The 16,851-nt window shown below is 32.1% G+C and overlaps 2 protein-coding genes across 2 annotated transcripts; one reads left to right on the top strand and one right to left on the bottom strand.

Annotated features, from left to right (window-relative positions):
• The first annotated feature begins 488 nt into the window (after positions 1 to 488).
• On the top strand, positions 489 to 15,114 carry LOC107364210 (uncharacterized). The gene is made up of 8 exons (XM_015931542.3): positions 489 to 1,167; positions 7,791 to 7,865; positions 7,978 to 8,310; positions 8,638 to 8,911; positions 8,989 to 10,416; positions 10,812 to 11,002; positions 11,302 to 11,357; positions 13,587 to 15,114. Exons 1-8 carry the CDS (start codon positions 504 to 506, stop codon positions 14,904 to 14,906), a joined length of 4,341 nt encoding a protein of 1,446 aa, XP_015787028.2. The 5' UTR covers positions 489 to 503; the 3' UTR covers positions 14,907 to 15,114.
• Positions 15,079 to 16,397, bottom strand: LOC107364211 (thioredoxin, mitochondrial). Its single transcript, XM_015931543.3, has 3 exons — positions 16,117 to 16,397; positions 15,881 to 16,004; positions 15,079 to 15,544 (listed from the first exon to the last, which is right to left on the bottom strand). Exons 1-3 carry the CDS (start codon positions 16,275 to 16,277, stop codon positions 15,428 to 15,430), a joined length of 402 nt encoding a protein of 133 aa, XP_015787029.2. The 5' UTR covers positions 16,278 to 16,397; the 3' UTR covers positions 15,079 to 15,427.
• Between the last annotated feature and the right edge of the window lie 454 nt (positions 16,398 to 16,851).

The raw sequence follows: 16,851 nt of genomic DNA, 5'->3' as shown, positions 1-16,851 counted from the left end.
AATAGCTTTTGTTTTGTTTTGGAGTGCAAACTTGGATATCACACCATTTTACGATCAGTATCATGGTTTATTGGAGCAATCGTTTGATTCAGTTTAACCAGTTTATCCCATCTTAATTGTTGTCTCAATTTTGTGTTCATGATTTGTGAAAATGTGAATGTTATGGTTTTGGGTTAAAAATTGGGTTTATCAAAACTCCAACAACTCCAGCTTAAAACTCCGATAGTGTGAGGAATGATTAAACACTTGATTCCACTCTTAATTTTACTGGATTATCTTGGATTAAGAGTCAATATGTTTGACCATCAAATAACCAGAAATGTTAAACATATTGAATAACTCACCAAACGTTCAAATCGACCATTTTATTCAATTGTTATTGTTTCTCTCAAGGACTCTACTTTTGTTGACACTGATATTGCTTTTTGATTGTGACTATTATTTTAATTATTGATTAGTTTTTTTACATTTTACTTTTATTTACAGTTTTTTAAAATGTTAAAATGAGTGATCTACTCGCTGTTGACAATAGGAAACAAGAGACCCGAGATAATCCTGAGATAATTGAATTTTTTGACTGTTGTCTTAAATCGTTGACATCAAAAGCTGAGTCTCTATTGAAACATAAATCTCTCATTGAATTGATCAACGGACGAGACCGTAATGGCCGATCATTGTTGCATTATTGTGCGGAGTGTACTGGAACCTTGTGTGCTTCATTGTTAATCAAGCAACGACCCAATTCAATAATTAACCAAGACAACGATGGCTACACGATACTTCATTTGGCAGTCATTAATGGCAACATTTCAATGGTTACTTATTTAACCAGTCAGGTTAAATCATTTGTTCCAGAAGCGCTATTTATTCAATTTCTCAACTCAGGTGACACCGAGGGTCACACAGCTTTTCATTGGGCAACCGTTTGCAATGAAATTAAATGCCTTGATATCTTATACTCATCGGGTGCTTCAGCTTCCCTTCCAGACATTCATGGAGCTCATCCTGTACACTATGCTGCTCAAATGACTGCTCCATCCAACAATATTAACCGAGATGTAAGGATAGGTTTGAAGGTGTTGAGGAAAATATTATCCTACCAAAAGGTTGATCCCAATTGCCGGGATAAAGATGGACGAACTCCACTTCTATGGGCTGCAAGCTCAGGTACGTTCCAGTTTATAAACATTTAACGATTTAATACCTATTTTGTCAGTCGAAAGCTGACTCAGTCTAAGTGACCATTTATTTCTGTGGCTAACAAAACGGTTGATAGAATCGATAATACATTCAAAATTTAGGTTAACGCTGAGACCTTTTACAGTTAACCTGACTAGGAATGGCCAATTTATTGCTCTCTAAGAATGTCTTACATTATTCATTGGGCAATGTTATTTCATGGTTTAATTGAAAATGTTCAAGAAATAAGTTTAATGAAGTTAATAATCGAAGAGATGACACTCGAAAACAAACTGCAAATCGCACACAGTTATGGTGCTAATAGTTTTGTTCATCTATAAAATGTATTCAATTAAGTCCCTAAATCTAAGGTGTCCAACGAAACCTCTTTATTATATCATAATATACTAATAGTATAAGTTGTTACTAAAAAGCACAATGAACACAATTGTAACATTGATGCACTAATTGAACAAAGTGCTGAAAAAGAAATAGGCAAAAACGGGTGAACATACGTTTCTTTCGAGTTATAACTCTGTAGTTTTGTGCGATCATAAAAATTGAATACATTTGTGTGAATTAAAAATTTTTCCGATGAATATTTTTCGAGAAAATCGAGTTCAAAGTTTAAACTTCGATCGCTTTTTGCACAATAATGGAAGCAGATTTTTTGATGAAACTTATTTATCTGATGTAACTTTTGATGATCAATCATAAAATGAGCTTATTTTGAGAAATAAAATTTTCTACTCTCTGTAAAATAGATCACTTCGATTTCCAATTGAAGCGATCGCATTCTGTACCTGTAATAGTAAGAGGACTGAAAATCATAATTTGTCGTTATAAGTTGTTTGTACACACAATGGAGCGATTATTTTTTTCAATTTCTTAACGGTTTTCTTGATTTTGGTCATTATCCTAAAAACTTTGAGACTCGATATTTCGAGAATGGCCTAACCTAAAGTCACCATTCTTTCACCAAACATTAGATATTATTATGTGTTTTAGTAAAATTAAATATTAAACTATTCATGATTCTTAGAGAAAAGTTCAGAGTATTGTTTTACTTATGTTGTCAGACTTGAGCTTGATAGTTGTTTTTTCAAATACGAATCTTTGGTGTTTGAAAGATATTCATAATTAAAAGAACTAGCCCGAATTTTATTCGATATTTTGTCATATTATATTATGACCTAAAGTAGTCTAATGTTTGGCCAAAGAATGATGACTGTAGGTTAGTTCAAACTCGAAATATCGGGACTTGAAGTGTTTTAGCCCAAAGGCCAAAATCAAGAGAATTACTTATAAATTGAAAAAATTATTTGATCCATGGTTTGAACAAACTATTTTTACTCACAAATTATGAGTTTCAGTCCTCTAACTATTGCGGTCACAGAAAAAGTCAGTTTAAGGGCTAATCGAACTTATATGCTTTATAGAAAATCGAAAGTTTTATTTCTCAAAATTAATGTATTTTCTGGTTCAGCATCAAAATTTACATCAGTTAAATAGAGTTTCATGAAAAAATCTACTTCCATGGCTGAAAAAAAGACGTTCGAAGTTTCAAATTCAAGCTCGATTATCTCAAAAACTATCGATCAGATCAATTAGTTAATAGCACCAATGGACTCAGTTTTTAAGTCCCTACAAACGTGCTTAGTCTCAACTCTAAACCCAAATGTTTGATGCTTTCGCAGTACCTTTTGCATTTCATGTGAAAGCTAAACCAGAAAAATGCTTTATTTACCAAGAAATGTGTTAATATGAGTTTGTTTTGTTTAATAAGTTGTTGTACGCACATTTAAAGCCCAAATATCATCATCCAAAAGCGCTAATGGAAAGTTATTAATTATTATTGTATTATCAATTAGTAAAGGATTAAATTAGTGAAAGAATATTGACTTTAGGCTAGGCCATTCTCAAAATATCGAGGCACAAAGTTTCAAAAACAATGGCCAAAATCAAGAGAACTGTTGCTGATTTGAAAAAAGTATTGAATCCATGGTGTGAACAAACTATTTTTACTCACAAATTATGAGTTTTATTCCTCTAACTAACATGGTCACAGAAAAAAATCGGTTTAAAGCAAATCGAACTTAATCGCTTTACAGGAAACCGAAACTTTTATTTCTCAAAATAAATGCATTTTCTGGTTCACAATCAAAATTTACATCAGTTAAATACAGTTTCTTGAAAAAATCTACTTCCATAGCTGCGCAAAAGGAGGTCAAAGTTTTATACTTTGACCTCAATTATCTCTAAAAACATCCATCGGATTCATTATTTAATAGCACCAAAAGGTTCTGTTTTTATATCCTTACAAATCCGCCAAGTCCCAAGTCTTAACACAAATATTCGAGCCTTTGGCAGTACTCTTTGCATTTGGTTTTTTAACTTTAACCAGAAAATTGGTTTATCAACCAAGATTTGGTTTGAGATGAGTTTGTTTTTGTTAAATATGTTATTCCTCGTGCATTTAAAAACCAAATATCATGAAACAAATGCACTAATTGAAAGTTATTAAATTGCTTCGAATTATTAATTAGTAAAGGATTAAACTGATGAAAGAATGGTGACTGTAGGTTAGGCCATTCTCGAAATATCGAGTCTCAAAGTTTTTAGGATAATGACCAAAATCAAGAGAACTGTTGAGAAATTGAAAAAAATAATCGCTCCATTGTGTGTACAAACAACTTATAACGACAAATTATGATTTTCAGTTCTCTAACTATTACAGGTACAGAATGCGATCGCTTCAATTGGAAATCGAAGTGATCTATTTTACAGAGAATAGAAAATTTTATTTCTCTAAATAAGCTCATTTTATGATTGATCATCAAAAGTTACATAAGTGAAATAAGTTTCATCAAAAAATCTGCTTCCATTATTGTAAAAAAGGCGATCGAAGTTTAAACTTTGAACTCGATTTTCTCGAAAAATATTCATCGGAAAAATTTTTAATTCACACAAATGTATTCAATTTTTATATCCGCACAAAACTATATAGAGTTATAACGCGAAAGAAACGTATTTTGACCCGTTTTTGCCTATTTCTTTTCAGTGTTTGTCTCAATATGTGCATAAATGTTACAATTGTGTCTTTTTACTAACATAACATCTAACAAAGTGTAAGTTGTCACTACACTCAGACTAATTAATTGATTTTAGATGAATTATTTAGTGACACAATTCATAGGAAGATGAAATAAATCGTAATTATATTAACAATTGAAACTTAATTTTCTTAATTGAATATATTTCTTCTAATTGATCAAAATTTGCTCAAAAAATGTGACAGTTTCCATTCAAAGTACAATTTACATTTCAGAAACTCATTTCAAGCTTGTCATATTGGTTCAGAGCAAAACTTGTGGCCTTATGAACAATTGTGTGACTATTTTGAAGAAGGTCAATCGATTGATCGTTTAATTGAAAACATACATAACAATCAATCAGATTAAAGGAAGACAATTAGAATCAATCTGTCAATCAGTCTGTTGCATCAACTTTTGCTCCAACAATCGGTTCTTAATTTATTATGTTGACCAGCGAAGCTCTAACGAAGACAAGTTATACCTTTAGTCAACTTGGATTTAACCCATTTTTGAATCGAAACCAATTGTAAATTTAACGTAATTTCATTCTCTAAATTTTATTCCTTGCTTGTTAATTGTTGAAAATTGCTATATTGTCTCGATAATATCGAGCCTAATCAACATTTATTATTAATCAATCTTTATTTGGTTATTTGGGGATTTAATACTCGAAAGAATCGGCCTCAGTAATGGTTAGGTTGAATGTAAATTTATGCGCTTTGATTGTCTGTTCCATTGGATGTTTCCATCAACTGTCCACTATAATCGAAGAGTATTTTCAGTTCAGAGTACGAGTAGAAGTAACTTATTCATATCCAAAGATGATTGAAATCCCTGACATCGATATGTATTTCCCGTTTCCTCCACTTCTCAACTTTACCGGACTTTACTTGCGATATCCAGAAAGAATGATCTTTGCATGTAAAACTGTGAATAATGTTGAAAACGTTACAATACGAAATGTTGATGATTTCAATGAATACTGTTCAACTCTGAGTGATCATACTTTTCAAGTGTATGAACATCTTACTACACTTTTAACTGTCGGTGATATTGAAGAGCTAACAGTGGATCCAACCACATTCATTGAAAGCGTAACTTTAATAGGAAACAACGACAATTTGTTGCATAAAAATATATGTAAAGTTGAACGTTTTTTGTCTGGAATGGGAATCTTCATGCGAATATCTTGCCAGAACAATTCACGGCCACTAGCTCAAGATTCACTGTTGAGTCAATCAGGAAATTTTGCTCTTCTTACCATCACTCACAATATAAACATGATGTTTGGTTTTCGATTTTCACATCATCATGATCCGATTGATAGTCAAGTGGGTCAATATCACTCGGTTGCTGCGACGAAAGGCCAATTCTATGGTATAGTAGCGCACTACAGTCGGAGGATTACGACGAAACTACCTTGGCCATCTGTAACCGACTGTGTTGACTATAATAGAGCCAAAGTGTATGCTGAATGTTTGGACAATTTATTGCTTCTTTCAGAGCGTAAATCTGTTTTTGTAGATTCTGTTGTCGCTTTTGGCCGTTATCCGAAGAAATCGACTTTTGCCAGTTTTTTCACAGAGACACTCATTCACAACAGCAGTACAATTGTCGGGTTTGTTGATTTTTGCAAGGCTCTGACTAGTAAAGATGACTGTAACAAGGTTCATTACATATCTTATTATGAAGTTTATACCGAGAAAACTTCCCAGCGGCCTTATGTTATTGAAATCGCTCCTCAGATTATGCCTGATTTGTGGTTGGTAGGCCATGAGAAGCTTGATTTACCTGGTTTTCTGTATTCCGTCTACAGCATCTTGGGAATCTGGTTTGGAATTAATGTTTATGACAAATTTATTGGCCGATACGAATGGCTTCAAAACTATTTAAAAGCCAAGAAACAAAATGCTAAGTTAATAGAGATTAAACCAATGCCTAGAACTAAGGTGATACAAATCAGAACAATTCAACCAACGGCTATTTATTTCTAGTCGATCATCATTGACATTTATTTAGATCAATTTTAATGAAAATTAACTTATGTATCAATGACCTGATATTAATAAAAATAACTCCTAAGCCTTATCCTTAGAGGGTGAATGGACCCGAACGATAAGTTTTTGATGTGACTTTGGTTTTTGGTTTCGACTTTTATAAAATTCAATTTGAAGAGGGTCAGTTTTTCAGGAAACCTTTTGATTTTTTTAAGATCAAACATTTTTTAATGTTATAATAAACTGTTCGTCAACTGTGATCAGCTGGAAATTAAGATTTTTGGATCAAATTAGCTTCATAATAACACAAGAAAATAGCTCTTTGAACCAGAAAATGCCCTTTTTCTGAAACAGTGATCGCTTTGTAGTTCTTGAGTTATATCAATGCAATCGTGTTTTTTATTCACTACTTATAATATCTTGGTCTGAGCTGAGTGAAGACTAATTATCATTTCTGATGTCGCGCTTAATTGGTTATAACCATGTAAATTTTGGTGTCTGAATAGAAATACAACATGGAAATACAAGAATCATATTTAAGGATCTGCTATCATTGACATTTTAATTTCATATCTTTGGATTGAGTGGGTCTCACATTTTGTCTTGCTTGAAACCATTGATTACTCTGAATTGAAGTTTTGATTAATTCACTCATTATCCATTCTTGCGTGACTTTGTCGACTTTCAAATTATTAGCTGCACGATTTGGTCAAGTCATTAATAATTTGCCAGTTCCTGGTCAAACATACAAAGAGTCAAGCACGGAAGTGGAAGAGTGGTCATCTTATTAATTAAAGATGCCAATTCTTTTCATGTAATGAAAATAAATGCAAGAAATAGTACATTCAATTGATTAAGATAATATTTTATTGTAGCTTTTCAGAGTAATTAATTTACAACTTTGCTTTTATTTAAGGTGAAAATACAAGAATCATTCAAAATATTAATTTGTTTTAGATTCCATAGACGGACAAATCTATGGACATTATTGATCGCAGTTTAATTGCAACTGTGTTAATCTTAAAATAGATTTGACTTATTTAATGTGGATGTTTGGAAATGAATTGACAAGCAATTAAAATCGATTGTTGATGTGGTCTCATTGTACTGATTGACCACAGCAACTCGTCAATCATTAATCATATTTTTCATTTTGTTATTGTCAAAAAATGAGCTTCATTGATGAGAATGGACCTTATTTTCACTGTTGATCATTAATTTCATTTAACCCAACTCTTCTATTGAATTTAATCATCAAATAAGATGAGTGATGTTGATTACAACTCAAAAGAGTGAAATAAATGGTCACTTTTTTCCTGTTATTCAAAAATTTAATGAAAAATCCAGCAAATGTTCTGACCAAACACGTATCTTCCTAGCGGGTCCATTTTTATGGGCTTGGTTTGAATTAAAATTATAACTTGCAAAATCAGGCAAACTGAGTCTTCACATGAGATTTAGAGTTGATTAAGATAATTCAATTTCAGTATTAATGTAATTTTTATGTGAAATGGTTTAGGTTCAAGTGAGGCTATTATGATGTTGGTCAACTCTGGAGCTGATGTTGCGGCTTGTGATAAAGATGGGTTAACAGGTAATAAGTCTATTTAGTTGATATTTCACTTTCGATTATTATTGAAAATAGTGAACTTAATTGTTTAAATCAAAAGTAACCAACATTATTTGTTTGTCAACGACAATTTTAGCTTTACATTGTGCTTCAAGCCGTGGACATGTTGAATCAGCCGAGGCTTTAATCAACATGTGTGGCGCTGAAATTGATGTAACGGATTCTATTGGCTGTTCCCCTTTGTTTTACTCTGTGACTCTTGGCCATGCTGATTGTACTCAGTTACTTTTACAATCAGGTGCTGAACCTAATCGACAAGATTTGAAAGGACGAACAGCTGCCCATTGTGGTGCTGTTAAAGGACAATTTGAAACTATCAAGATCCTGGCTTCCCATGGGGCTAACCTGTGGTACAGAAATATCCGAGGTGACTTACCTCTTCATGAAGCCATTAAATCTGGTCGGAAAGGTAATTATTTTTATATATTTATTTATCATTTCAATTTAGTTTGTCTGTTTATATTACCAACTTCAGATGCCATCAGCAGTAAAAGATCCAGCAAAGTGTGATAATGCGAATTGCCTTACCTTCTGATCTACCTTATGTGAGGCTATTCAATATTTTTACCATTTATTATTTAGCTTTGTCTTGTTAAGGAACATAATTAGAGTAATTTTGTTACACTTTGCTATGTCATTTTGCTATAGGTAATCTCAAATTGTTATATAATATTTACATTACATTAATCAAGCTTATTTTAAATTATCTATATCTTTGTGTGGAAACATCTTAAAGAATTGGTTCGCTGGTTACTTCAACAACTCCCAAGTGCAGTGAATACAACTAATTCAATTGGACGAAGTCCACTTCATATTGCCGCTTCAGATAACAATGTTGAAATGTGTAAAGTGTTAATTGATTCAGGATCTGAGATTAATCCGTTGATGAAATCAAAAGGACATTTAATGACCCCACTTGATTGTGCTTTACAAAAAAATTACCGTAGTTGTGCCAAATTTCTTCTACTTCATGGAGCTCTTCCAGCCTCTAGATTAAACCTAAACTCAAGGTAAGTTTCAATCAAACTACTCACTTTCACTAACCACTCATCATTTGTTTAATTTTTTTTCTCCTTCACTCAAACAGATCATTAAATCAAAAACGCCTATCTGCAAGAAGCCCTGGTAAAGGTCACGTCACTCCAAAAGTTTATGCTCAATCAAAATCACGTCCAAGCTCTCGGGAAAATTTTTCAAGTGGTAACACAAATTCAGATGGTCAAAGTATAACCAACATGGAATCGGTTGAGCAGCATCATGATGATGGGAAAACTCGAACCTCCATTACCAAGCGAAAGGTAGCAATCTACCGAAATAATGGTTCATCGCCTGATTATTCATTTGCTACTTCTCAATCAATGAGTTCAGGCTTTCAATCACAATCCATAATCACAAATGTTTATGTGAATACAGTTTCAAAGCACAAGATGGCTCCATTAAAGCGCATTAAAAGACGATCAAAGTTATCCACATCTGATTCATCTCAATCATCTTCACAATTTAATGAAAATCAGTCTCAAGTGAACGATGATAATGTCAACGTCAACAGGAATGAAGAATCAAGTGTTACAAGAAAAAAGGGAATGACTAGTTCGAGTAACAAGATGAAGCTCGATAAAAAGAGTATTGAAAGTGAAAGATCAACTTCTCGGAGTCGAGACAAATCGAAAGGATTGCTATCTAATAAGGAAGTCAATGGCCGAACAAAGTTAACTAGCCAATCACTGGATAGAGCAACATCAAAACGAGGACAAATTAATAATAAACGGTCATTAATTGGTAAATCAATTGTTAAACATCCTCATGCGAGTGACGTTGATTTATCAGTCGATGTTACCGAACAAGTTATTAATAGTAACGGTGATGATGCGGATAACCTTCAAGGAAGGATTGAATCAAGTGAAAGTATCAATAATAAGGGCATTTCTGAAAGTACATCAGAAGCTGATTATTCTGAAGATTCTCAGATTGAAGACTCTTCAGTGCATCATCAAGAAACAAGTGAATCAGCAACAGGATCATTAGCTTCAGTTGCATCATTAGGTAGTCATGAATTACCAATACTTGGTTCAGATGATAATTCAGCTGATAATTCGGTTGATAATTCAGTTGATAATTGCGATGGAAATGGTGTAAGTGATGAACAATTATCTGGTCTATCTCAAGAGCTCAAGGAAAATGATGGTATAATTGGTTCAAATAAAACTAAATCTCAACCAATGAAACGTCAAGATTTTACCAACACACGTAAACACACTAATGAAGGTTTGTGTGAAGAAAACGAAGGGTCAAAGTCAGAATCTAAAATTCTTTCAGAATCTCGTTGCTCTCATCGACTTCATCATCGACTGTTACCCAATATTGGACCCATTGATTTGTCCCATGTAACTGCCAAAGTTGATACTCGAGGCTTGGATCTGGCTCGTAGACCCGACTCTGAAGCTAAAGTAACAAAGGAGCAAATTAAAACTGAAACCAATGAAATGATGGCTAAAGTTGAACGCAGCTTAAGAAAGTGAGTGATATTGAAAATTAATCATCTATCATCAGCAATTGTACAATCACTTTAATTTGATCATTTTATGGCAACTTTCTTATCAAGTCAACAATGACATTGACATTGGAAATGTTTACATAATAATAGAGAGTCTAACCTGATTTCCATGCCAATCAATACTGAACTACTTTTTCCCATCAATAAGAAAAATCGATCTATTACGTTATATGCAATATTAATTTCTCTCTCATTTTAAGGTTTCTACCTATTCAGTTGACCTCTTAAGAAACAATATCATGAAAGCAATTAGGCTACAGCTTAATTGCATTATAGTGATAATTGTCAATAGAATCAATATGAGCCACAAATTGGAATCTTTATTTTCATTTTCATTTTATTCTGATCTTTAATAGATATCAATTGGAAAGGAAAATTTTCCAAGAGCTTCAAGATCTGAAACGCTGTCAGATACGAAGTGGACGTGTCAATGAACCAGTTCTGGTTAAACGGTTGGTCGAAAAATTCCGTAAAGAAGTCAAATGTCCTGGAATGGTCGATTTTACTGATTCATTTAGTTATCGATCGTATGAAAGATTTCTTTATGGTAAGACTTACACTAATTAAACAATTGAAATTAACAATATAAACGAGAGACAAAAATAAGAAATCAGTGAAAGATGAAAATACTACTTATAGTAATTTATATTATACAACTGATTAAATAACCCAATCAATATTCAAGAGTTGACCTAATATCAATTGCTTTATATTATTATGTTGATTGTTTTCAAACATGTTAACCAACATTTGATATGTTAACAATAAAGCTACATTTAAGCCTTTTAAAAACTCAAGTTAAAGAAATGATTACTAATGCTATTGTTATTGATGGTCTCATTTCAGATCAATTGAGGAAACTATCATCTTCTAATCAAGGCAAGGTTTTGCCAATAATCAAGGTGAGTAATTTGTTTGGGTAAGCCTATTTTATAATCAACTAGATTAGTTATGGGAAACCATAAAATTTGGCTTGAGAAAAAAGACGATTCAAAGAATTTCTTTATTCTGCTTGCTATTGATGACTTTGGTGGATGAAATTTAATGTAAAATTAGATTCAAGAAGATGATGGTAATTGTTGAAGGTAGAAATCGGAACTCATTAAACTATTCAATGCATAACTCTTTCATCCGAATCTCTAGATTCATCTTTCATTCTGATTGCTTTTCTTGATTGTCTTAATTGTTTAAAAAATGCGAAATTCATCCTTTTCATTTTTCTTTTAATTTTCATGATTATCAACAAACGTGTCAAATGCAAACCCTTCAGTTGTAATCCATATTCAAATATTTAGTTACTTTTTCATGTAAAGTTGACCTTATTTAGAATGTATAAAAATACAAGCAAGCCATACAATGACTGAACAGCTTTACAGATATATAATCTGATACTGCCCCGGTGTAGTCTTATGGCTTTTACATTAAATTATTTACAATTATTTACTAATTGTTACAATGAGATTACAGGTACATTATATTATAAATCCTGGTTTAGCTGGACCACAGCTAATCTTAACTTCTAAGCTCTAAAAAGGTTATCTATCCAAGATAAGTAAGCCATGTCACTGGACATACAAACTTTACTAAAAGGTAAAGGCGCCTTAGCTTGACAGTACTAACAAGTACTTGTAAGTAACCATGAACTGCTTTAGTCACACTTTTTCTGGTACTGATACCAGATTAGACAAGTAAAGACAGAGAAACCTTTTTACTTTCATTTATTCCCTCCAAAATCATCCTTTTTCTACCCTTGATATAAAAACCAAAAATCTTAATTCTGTTCCTGTGTTGTTATAAATTGTGGTCGACCTCTTGATTGTATTTTTTAATTTTCTTATTGAAGTTACTAAATTATTAATATTCGTTACATTATTCTTGCATTTTCAATAGTGAGCATTTGAATGCTAAACGGTCCTAGATATGAGCTGAAGACTTGTAGTGAAAGCAAGCTGTACAATCTTCTTTCAGATTACTTAACATCTTTAACCTTTCATCATGATGAGGATAATCAAGTCCAAGTTAAACATCCTAAGGCTAATTTGCTCGTTGACTGAAGACTGGTGTTGTTGAAATCCTGTTGAAATTTACTCTAGAGTTGACTTAATTCCGGGTAACAAACAGCAGGAATTTTTACTTTACTGGACAACCCAAAGAAACAAAAAGGTCTGCCTTAGGATTGACAGAAAAGCAGACAAAATATCGATTCTGATGCAACTTAATTTCAAACCGGTTAATGATGCCTTAATTTAATAGATAATTTAAAGTGATGAATACTAATTTAATTCACTATTTGTTGATGATGATGTTGATTAGATGAAAGCATGAAAATAGACGATTGATTGACTTTTCAACGTGGGTTTCCATTACTAAGAATAGGACTTTGATTATACAAAAAATCGAAATATTGAGTAAATGAAGTTAGATGAAGATAAAAATGACGATGATAAGGAAATAGCTGATCTTCTTTATCCTGAAAATAATATTACCTATTCTAAATGATGGTTTCAAGTCTCAATGTTGCTGGTTAAGTGAAAAGGGATTCATGAGAAATAGGGGAAAACAAGATAATCACGTTAACTGGTCTTTTATTTTCATCTTTTTTCTTTCTCTTCTCTCCGTCTCAGCTTCATCCTCATGTTCAGAATTTTCATTCATTTTCGGGCGGTGGTTTAAACACGCTGATCGAGAATCAACTTTGAATATAATCTAAGGAGTGGTCAACACAGCTTTAAGCTTGTTGATCGGAAACGCTTTTTGTTTGTTGCCTTCCTTTCTTCATTATTATATTTATTATTGCTATTATTTTCGATCGATATGGTCAACACCATTTAAAGTTAGTGTTTTAAATCTGGTTGGGGCGCAACTTTGAATATTACGTTGTATTATTATTTATCAAGCCAAACCAGTCTAGCAATCAAGACTTGTTTTTTCAATCCATCTTGTGTCGCTTTTGTATTACTTGAACACTTTTAAGCTACAATACAACCATTCATTTGTTGATTGATCTCTAATTGTGTACATGTTTTAGTTGTGTATTTAGTGTTATTAATTTGCTTTTTATAAATTGTTTGTGACTTTAATTTATTTGTAACATGTTTCAACTAATTATAACTCCTTGTGGTTCTTTACAGTCTGTTAGCGATGAAAATTTGGCTCTCAAATTTATGACAACAAGTGGCGATAATCAATTCAATGGATATAATGATAACCACCATATTCATCATTCACATAATCATCATCTACATGATCAACGTGGTAAAAATGGACTTCGCCAGAAAAGTGTCTCTGCAATGTCGTCTTTTAACCAGTCTAAGTTTAAAAAAGATGCTCTTCCCAGTGTTATCACCAATCAACGGAAAGAAAAGTTTGGTTCAAGTGAAATCTCAAAGGATACTGTGATTGCCAAGATTTATGATAACGAGAGATTAAAAAGCAATAAAGCAAATACTAATAATAATATCATCACCAACAATAATAACAATAATAATAAGAGTGTTAATGTCAAAAGCTCTGCTCAAGATGAAACTGCATTGGCCAAAAAAGTGGAAACTAGCAATATTCCAATATTAACTAGAGAACATAAAACAAAATTTTCGGAATTGAAACAAGTTAAAGATCATTCCATGGACAAAAAGTCTATTAGAGAAACAAGTGAAAAAATTAACTCGGAGCTTAATGGTAACCAGCAACTGGATAAAGTGAAACCTGCAGTTGGTAAAAAGCCTAAAGAATCTGGTCCGTTAATTGTTGTTAGTTCAATAAATGATTCTACCAATGGAAAAGGAAGAAAAGTTAAAATTGATAACAAAGACGAGAACAACTGGAAACAAGACAAAGAGTTAAAAAAGGAACCCGTTAATTGTAAAGAAAAGGTTGACGAGACCAAGAAATTAATTAAAAGAGGTCCAGCGAATGTGTCTGCTAGAGAAATTAGACGGACAACGGCTAAACATGAACAATATAAAAATTTAAGAGGAAGTCATCGGCGGATTTGCTTAAAGAGTAGTGACGCCGATTCAAAGCCTTATGTTAAAGCAGCTATTGATAGGCCCAAGTTCAAACGCTGTAAATCAAGTATTCCGGCACGATTCAAAGTTAATATTCCGCTACAAGAAATTGAAAGACGTTGGAAGTTAATTAAAAATGCTGAGAGGAAAAAATCAGCTGAACAATCAGTGAAACGAGAGAAACAATCAGATGAAAATGGCGAGCCATTGGAGTTTCTTTTGCTTTATGAGATTAATCAGGAAAGAAAAGCTGATGAATATGATGATGCTTATGATGCATACAGTTATGATGGAAATTATCATGTTTATAATGATGGACAAGATTTTTATTCTGATCAAGAAACTGAATATGAAGATGAAGCTGACCAAGATCTTCGTTTAAGTCACTTATTGAAAAGGACACTTTCGGAACCTGCCTTGCTTCCCCGTGATTTAACTGTTTAGATCTTGTTTTTTTAAACTATCAATAGTATATTTGTTAATGATTTGGGTGGTTCCAAGTTTATCAATATGTTGTCTGATGATTGTAAAAAGTTATTTAAAGCGTGTAATTGTCGAAATGTTGCTGACCATTTTTGATAACCTTCTGGAAATGTTGAAATGACAATTGTTGTAATTTAATGTTAAATAAAGGATGTTTTATTTCTTACAATACTCAAATTAACATCAATCGAAGCTAAATTTGTCAACTAGTTCGCATTGATATGAAAGAGATATTAGCTATGGACATTTATCATCGTGATTGATGAAATTTTTGAGGAGCCAAAAAGACTAATAAACAAAAAATCTATATAATTTTAAAGGGGGATGATTTTGATGGTTAATCATCTTTTAAATTCATCTAGAAGGAAAGGAAATGTGTGTTGCGAAAAATCAAAAATTGAATCCAGTAACCCAAAATAATTAGAAAAATTATTTTGAAGTTGGAATAGGAAAAGAATCATAATTTCATTTTTCAAATTAATTTAGTTATCGGCTAGTTTGTGAACGAAGGCACGAAGTTTATCATCATCGATATTACCAACAAACGAATCTACGACTTTTCCGTCTTTTATAGCGAATATTGAAGGAACTGAACTAACCTGAAAGAAAATATATGAAAAATTAGATCACAATTATCAAGGTTTATCATTGATGAGTCAAGTTTTGCATCACATATCTTATAAATAATCCAATGAAGATATTCAAATCATGATAGGAGTGCTATCGTGAAAAGAATTTCTTCGTCTCATTTGGATAGATCAAAATGATCAAAGGGCAAAAATTATGCTAGTAAAGTGAAGTAATGCTCATTAATAAAGAAATGATATAGAAATGAAACAAGATAACAAACTATTTTTGTAAAATGATCATTCAAACAGTGATATTTAGATAAACCATGACTCAAATGGCGAATGATGATGAAATAAATTAATTACTTTATATTCTCCTGCTAATCCTTCATGGTTATCCACATCTACTTTAGCGAGATCAATTTTGTCCGATTTACCAGCTATAACAGTTTCCAATCGTGGTGTTAATTGCTTGCATGGGTTACACCACCTTTGTTTGGGAAGCGAAAAAATGAAAAGAGAACAAAAGATTAGCATACAATAGAAGGCTAGGAATTTGGAAATAGTAAAATGGTTTAGAAAATAAATTATCGACAACTTACGATGCATAGAAATCAACAATGACTGGTTTTTTATTGTCAATCACTTTAGATTTGAAGTCATTCTCGTCTTGAATTGTGAAGATATCAAGTCGACAAGCTGTTGATGAGATTAAACGTTTTGAAAGAGTTGGCCCAAAACGATATAACAAATTCACTGACATTAAGAAATTTTAGATAGTTTGTTTCAACTCAGAACAAAAACAATAATAAAAAATACGGTAAGAACAATTCGGTAATTGCTGGTGAACGCAAAACACTATATCACACTGTATCAATGCTTTTTGATTTTTAAATCTACAAAAACAACTGACTGTAAGTCATACTTGCAAGATATCGATCTATCGATTAATCGAAAGAGTTTCTGGTTAATGAGCATCGACCATAATTTAGTCAATAATATTGACTAAACATCTTATTTACCTGATATTTCCTACTATTAAATAAAACATCAAAAAATTCAATATAAAAATAGGTTAATAGATTCATTATCTATGTAATTTTACTATTAATAGCATAATATATTTTAAAATATTAATGGTTTGAACTAACATCAAGTTTTTGATAAAAGTTGGCTGAAACTACAAGTGTTTTTAACCAACGAGTATATTGGTTTTAACTTTAATCAAATTGTGTTATTATCGTGTTCAAGTGCAATAAACCAGCGAAACAATTAATTTATATCGTCCAGAGATTCATCTTGAAATGTAGGTCGATTAATTTCAATCACTTGATTTC

Source organism: Tetranychus urticae, chromosome 3, assembly GCF_039701765.1.
Source record: "Tetranychus urticae isolate SD_2017Ah chromosome 3, NJAU_TeUrti_SD_1.0, whole genome shotgun sequence".
NCBI lineage: Eukaryota > Metazoa > Arthropoda > Arachnida > Trombidiformes > Tetranychidae > Tetranychus > Tetranychus urticae.
This window is presented reverse-complemented; position numbering and strand designations above follow the sequence as displayed.

Excerpts from the sequence above, each read along its gene's own strand:
- LOC107364210 (XM_015931542.3), top strand. The coding sequence starts at position 504 with ATGAGTGATCTACTCGCTGTTGACAATAGGAAACAAGAGACCCGAGAT. Across the intron at positions 8,311-8,637 it reads CATTAAATCTGGTCGGAAAG|AATTGGTTCGCTGGTTACTT; the intron begins GTAATTATTTTT and ends AACATCTTAAAG. Across the intron at positions 10,417-10,811 it reads GTTGAACGCAGCTTAAGAAA|ATATCAATTGGAAAGGAAAA; the intron begins GTGAGTGATATT and ends GATCTTTAATAG.
- LOC107364211 (XM_015931543.3), bottom strand. The coding sequence starts at position 16,277 with ATGTCAGTGAATTTGTTATATCGTTTTGGGCCAACTCTTTCAAAACGT. Across the intron at positions 16,005-16,116 it reads ATTGTTGATTTCTATGCATC|GTGGTGTAACCCATGCAAGC; the intron begins GTAAGTTGTCGA and ends TCCCAAACAAAG. Across the intron at positions 15,545-15,880 it reads GATTAGCAGGAGAATATAAA|GTTAGTTCAGTTCCTTCAAT; the intron begins GTAATTAATTTA and ends ATTTTCTTTCAG.